Below are 5,979 nucleotides of genomic sequence, written 5' to 3'. Positions count from 1 at the left end.
TGCCCATCTATTGCAGCTGTATCTGATACACCATGTCCATCAAGTTGTACATCGCAGGCGGTGCGCATGAGGAGTTTACTGATTCAGAAGAGAACCTAAAAGGTAACTTAAATTTCGAGAGAGCCGAAGTTACAGCAGGAACCTGGATCTTCTACAAGCACGCCAACTTCAATGACAAGCAATCCGGGGGCAACTCAGGCGATCACAAGATCTTAAATCCTGGAGCAATTGAAGACATTAAAAGCGTCAATGGTTCCATGTACCTGGTGAAGGATCAGACAGAAGGAATCATCTTGTTTACACACGTTTATTATGGTGGAAAAAATAAGGTATGAATGAGTAGTGAACTTGTTAATGGCTGGCGCTAATATTGCTCTTGAGTCTAAGAAACCCTTTGGTCTCATTTTTATCCGCTTTACGACCACTCAAGGCCGGAAAGATAACTGAAATCTACCTACCCGCCTACTTCCGTTCCTCCCGGTGGGACTCAATTAAGTTAAGTATATAGGGTATGAGTGGCTACAAAGATATTGTTTTTGAGTTGTTTCCGTCAAAAGGTAGGAAATAGGATTTCGATGGTTTTTAGTGTTAAAATTGGGCATGTTTTCTGCATTTCTCTTGGGTCTGCATTGTCGCTTCAAAAGAACTAGTTTTACTATTTTTTTTATGAATAATCTGGAAGTTTAAAGGATCCGGCTTAGATGTCAGACGACATAAAACTACCTGGGTTGCCTTTGTACGTGTTTGTCCACCTCAAATTTTTGTAATCATTCCCAAACACCCTAACACATGATCAGTCTGGAAACGAAACACTATCTAGCTTTTTGTTTGTAAATAAATGTTGCAGAAACTAAATTTGGTCAAGAACGTAAAAATTCACGTGAATGCTCAATAGATAAGCTCAAAGAAATATTGTTGGTTTCCCTAATTAGCAAGAATTCCTATCATCTCCCATATCAAATTTCAACCCCCGTCTGCAAATTAGTTGCTACTTAAACAACGCGAGAAATCCAAAATGAGATTTTTAAACCCTTATCCAACCAGACAAAGTTAACCCAGAATTTGCCATTTGGTTTCAGTGTTGTACATAACACGGTACACTACAGTTAACAAGACGCTCTATAAAAGCGTACACTGGGTTGCCTGTGGTACGTGTTACTCAAAAACAGAAGGCACTGAATTGGGTCGGATTGACCTGCAGGGTTTCAGTTAATTTTTTCAAGTTGGGGGTCATTAAGACCATTTGAGGGTCACCCACATGTCGCGGCAGCAGAGGCCCTGTGGCTCACACGCTCACACCGTTAATGTTTTTGTAATATCCTGTCCCATTTTGAGGCCTTTTAGTTTTTTAAGCTTTGGTAATAAATTCAGTTTAAAGATAACAAACACGCTCTTGGGTAAAGGTGCACGTGATCACCTTGTGTCAACTGAATGAACTACGGGAAAGAATGTTAATAGTTCGTCGTTTTCAGAGTAAAACAACGTGCTTTTTTGCCAAGAAACTTCAGTCTTTGGTTTTTTAGATTTGTTGAATATTTACATTTCATCTGTCGGGTCAGGAAGCCTTCTTTGTCGGGTTCCTGAGAAACGTATCTATTGTGACTTCAGGGTGAACTATTTACACAATCGCGAGTTTGAGCGGCCATGTAATTGAAAATCTGAATATCTATGAGATACAAAAACAGACTTGCGAATTATCGCAAATCACAATTCTGGCAAGCACAAATAAAGCAGAAGAAATGGTTAATAAATATGAAGTTTGTTACTATCTGAATGTTTTTGTGTTAGAGTAAAGGGATATATTGTCACGCAAATGATGTAATTTCATGACACTCAAAATTCGCAAAAAGCACGAGTTTCATGTAAACAATCTTCGCACTAGTAAGTCGTAGCAATAAATTCGATTAACCAGGAAGTTAAAGAAATATTTTTGCCTTCCCATTTAAACTTCATTTTACACTACAATGACAAAATCATTCGTAAGAGAAATGAAATTCCTGTCTCCTCACGTATCACATTTCAACGCACGTATGCAAATTTATCACTCATTTTCACCGCGTCCTGATTCTCGCGCAATCTTGTTTCAAATATATACAAAAATATTATTTCTCATCAATAGTTCCATTTTATATGTTGAAATAACCGCTAAAAATAAAGATATTTTAACGATCTGTCCGTAGATATTTTTTCATAATTTAATATTCTCTGTCAAAATTTGCACAACGCACGCAACAAATTAAGTCGCATTTACCTCTTCGTGGAATTCTCATGCTAAACACAGGAATTTTTAGTTATTGTGAAAATCTTTCTCTATTCGTTAGCAATCACCCTTTCAAAATTCAGAGAAATCAACCGGTCTGCGAATATTTTATGAGTTTTTTTCAATGGGATGTCAAAAGGCCAAGTGGATGTTATGCATAATCGGGCAAGTTCGGGCGATCAAGTTGCGCGTGTGACCCGTTATAAATATTTTTTCACAAAATGTTCCGAATCGTCAAGTATCACCACAGAAGACAAGAACATCATTCTAAAAGCTTACTACGAAAAAAGTGAGTTCTGGAAGTAATTTTGAGCGTGGAAATCAAGTTTACAGCAGACGATAAATCCAAACTCACGAGGCATGGTATATTTAATCAAGTTAACACAACAGAAGGACGTTAACCTCATTTTTTCATTTTGCCATAAAAACTATCCAGTTAAGCTCGCATATTACAAAACGTAATGAATTCATAAAGGCCACCTTTTCCAGCGAAATTTTTTTTTGAAACAAACAACATATTTGCTATTAGAGGCAATCTTTCTTTCGAAAAATTCTTGGCTGTCACATTTCCAATATATATATATTTTTTTTTTTTTACCTGAAGACTGTGCAGAGAACAGAGATCACTGATCCCCTTAAGATGTTCGATTCCTTCTCTGGCTTTGTTGAACCCATAAGTTACCAGAGAATTTTCCATTTGGTTTCAGTGTTCTACATAACAGCACATTTGGTAAAAGATCAGAAATACAGCTCACTTTGATTTGGGCTCGACGGGCGATAACTATTGTCGCAGTCCACTTTTAAGATTCCAGAAATTTATTTTTCACCGCCTGTCTTATTTATCCAATTGACGTTCCATTCTTGAGCTCCATAAGGGTATATTTTGTTTAAAGATGCACTAAAACGTAATGTGCGTTACAATGACTTTCGACGCCATTGCAGGTTTAATAATTAAATGTTCTCCTCTTGTGCGACTTTTCCGATTTCCGACACAGGAAAAGTTACTTTACTTTGACAAGCTTTTCCGTCAAATCAGTCAATTTATACAGATCAATATATGATTACGTCAACGAGCCGTATCATTTCAGGTTAACTGAGATCATGTATAGGACATAAACAGTAATTGTAGAGGTCTATAAAGGGAATCAGACCCTATTCTCAGGTATGACATCCGGTATGGAAAATGGAACAATTGGGTCTTTAACACTACTACTAAACAGCGTTACTCCTCCTCCCCCCCCCCCCCCCCCCCCCTACACCCAATTTTAAAATAGGAAAAATTACACAACAAAGGTGAATAACCCCTTTTATATTTTTTCCCTGGTTTGTCAAAAACCCTTCGAACGGTTATCTCTGTTGATGTTTTTGTTAACAGTCCAATTCTGATCCAACCGCAACTTGGTCTTGTATGGAATAAACAATTTGTGATAATCGTCCTTGTTTTGATCTAAAAGCTATCTTGTTCACAATTTGTTGCAGTGGTATGAAGAGAGTTGCGCAAATGTGAACCCAGATTTCCAGTCCGGTACAGCCAAAGGTGTCTCCTCAGCCATCGTGTTATCGAAGAACGAGTCCTTTGACATCTTTGCCAAACCCAACTTTCAGGGTCTGCAACAGAAGTTGAAACCAGGACAGTGGTATGCCACTCCAAACGCCATGGGATTCCCCAATGACCTATTGCAGAGCGTCCGTAAGATTTGAAAAGTCCATTCTGCATCGGCAACGGCTTTCATTTTGTTAGTTTTTTTCTCCTTCCTATAGTTTATGGGATAGTTTTTGATCGATGCTGCTATATTGAGCCGAGGCTGTAACGATTCATTTTTTTTAATGTTGTTAAAACCGAAAGGGATTGACGATTTGAATTAAAAATCATGTGTCCCCAATAAAGCATTGTGTCTTTGCGTACTTTTATCTGTAATAAGTTTTGTTTAGTGACCATGCGCTGGCAGATAAAACTTAAAATTAGGGGCTCCTGGAGTATTCATCTCTAACTGAACTAAGCAAACATGTATGGAATCTCAAGCATAAGAAAGTTGAATCCAACATTAAATGGCGAAAAGTTAAAGTAGCAAGATCCTATTCAAATGTGTCCAAGAGGTGCAATTTGTGCCTATGGGAGAAGTTCTTCATATTATGCAAGCTAGAAATGGCAACACTAAATATTAGAAATGAGCTGATATCGAGTTGCAGTTTTTCCAAGTAATTCCTACTGACTGACACTACAATCGCCTGATAAAACATCTGTATCACGTGCACAAGCAAGGTGCATTGTTCCTAATTTTCAACTGAAGATATCTAAGACTGAGCTCGTTATTTCTGAACAGTTGCCTGATGATTGATTCGCGAGTAAGCATGAAACTCTCAGTAGCGACCGATGTTTTTGAACAAGTAATAAACTCCAAAAACCAAAACAACAGTATATAGAGCGAGTTTCAATCGAGTGTCGTAAAAGCAAAACCAAATTAATTACTTTGGCCAATCAGAAAGGAGGGAGACAATCCAGTAAACCAATCAAAATTTGAAGTAATTACTCGTAGCCGACACAAAGCGCGGGAAAATGTGCACGCGCGAGCCACGATTGGTTTTGGTTTCACTTCTGATTGGTTGAAAAAGTGGCGCGAGAACTTTGAACCAATCATGGAGTAAAGTAATGCAAAACCAAAGTAATTCGCTAACTACTTTCGGCACTCAATTGAAAACCGCTCTATATAACGAAGTACCAGAGTGATGTCCTCATCATCAGCTATACTGAGAGTGCTCAATAAATAAACTAGGGCTCAATAGAACTAGACTAATAGAGCTGGATTAAGTGGTCTGGAACACTTATTGCTATTTAGAGTTTCTACCCCTCAATAAGAGAGAAATTGTTGTTGAAAGCGCTTGACTTCGCCACCGATTACAGACACATCACCGCCCAAGCACGAGACATAACTATACATGCAAAGTGATCACTGTTGTTATTCGACGATTGCCCATGGGAGAAAAAAGGCCTCTAATGACCGATTTGACGTAACCATGGGATCCTATGACGGCGCTGAGACGTGTAAGCTAGTTGGTTGCTATCTATTGTCCATCCTCACAAAAAAAAAAAAAACAACAACAACAAAAAAAGTCTACCGCGATGATGGGTTGTCAGCCTTTGATAAACGTCCACAAGAGATCGAAAAAATCAAGAAAGACTTTTGTAAAATATTTCAAAGATCACGATTTAAAAATCACAGTCGAAGCCAATGCAACCAAGGTAAACTTTCTTGATGCCCTCTGGACCTCAAAAGCGGTAAACATTATCCCGTTACCAAATATGAAAACTGTTCGTCTACAATAAATTCAACAACCCACCTTCAATCTTAAAAAAGAAAAAACATTCCTTAATCAATTAACAAGTGTCTTTCCGAACTATCTTCTGATAAAGAATGCTTTGACACTACCAAAACCATTTATCAGGAGGCACTTAATAAAAGCGGATATGATTACAACCTCACATTCAAGAAATCCCAGAATGATGCTCCCAACGCAGCCAGAAACCGCTAAGAAATATTTTATGGTTTAATCCTCCATACGATAGAAAATGTTGAAACCAAAGTGGGCAAGATCTTCCTTTCACTCATTGATACGCATTTCCGTGAGTCTAACCCTTTCCACAAAATCTTCAACCGTAACACACTAAAACTGGGGTGACCCTAAAACATGGCGGAATGGCGGGAAATCGCCCCAAATCC

The 5,979-nt window shown here is 38.2% G+C and overlaps 1 protein-coding gene across 1 annotated transcript in view; it reads left to right on the top strand.

The window, feature by feature from the left end:
* LOC137984954 (uncharacterized) overlaps nucleotides 1–4,147 on the top strand; it is a 5,002-nt gene extending 855 nt beyond the window's left edge. Inside the window, exons 2-3 of the mRNA XM_068832329.1 lie at nucleotides 17–329; nucleotides 3,740–4,147. Coding sequence (XP_068688430.1) covers nucleotides 33–329; nucleotides 3,740–3,961 — 519 coding nt within the window. The 5' untranslated portion in view covers nucleotides 17–32 and the 3' untranslated portion in view covers nucleotides 3,962–4,147. The remainder of the gene's footprint in view (nucleotides 1–16; nucleotides 330–3,739) is intronic.
* The last annotated feature ends 1,832 nt before the right edge of the window (nucleotides 4,148–5,979 follow it).

Source organism: Montipora foliosa, chromosome 2 (genome assembly GCF_036669935.1).
Source record: "Montipora foliosa isolate CH-2021 chromosome 2, ASM3666993v2, whole genome shotgun sequence".
Taxonomy (NCBI): Eukaryota; Metazoa; Cnidaria; class Anthozoa; order Scleractinia; family Acroporidae; genus Montipora; species Montipora foliosa.
Note: the sequence above shows the minus strand (reverse complement) of the source record. Positions and strands in the feature narration are given on the sequence as shown.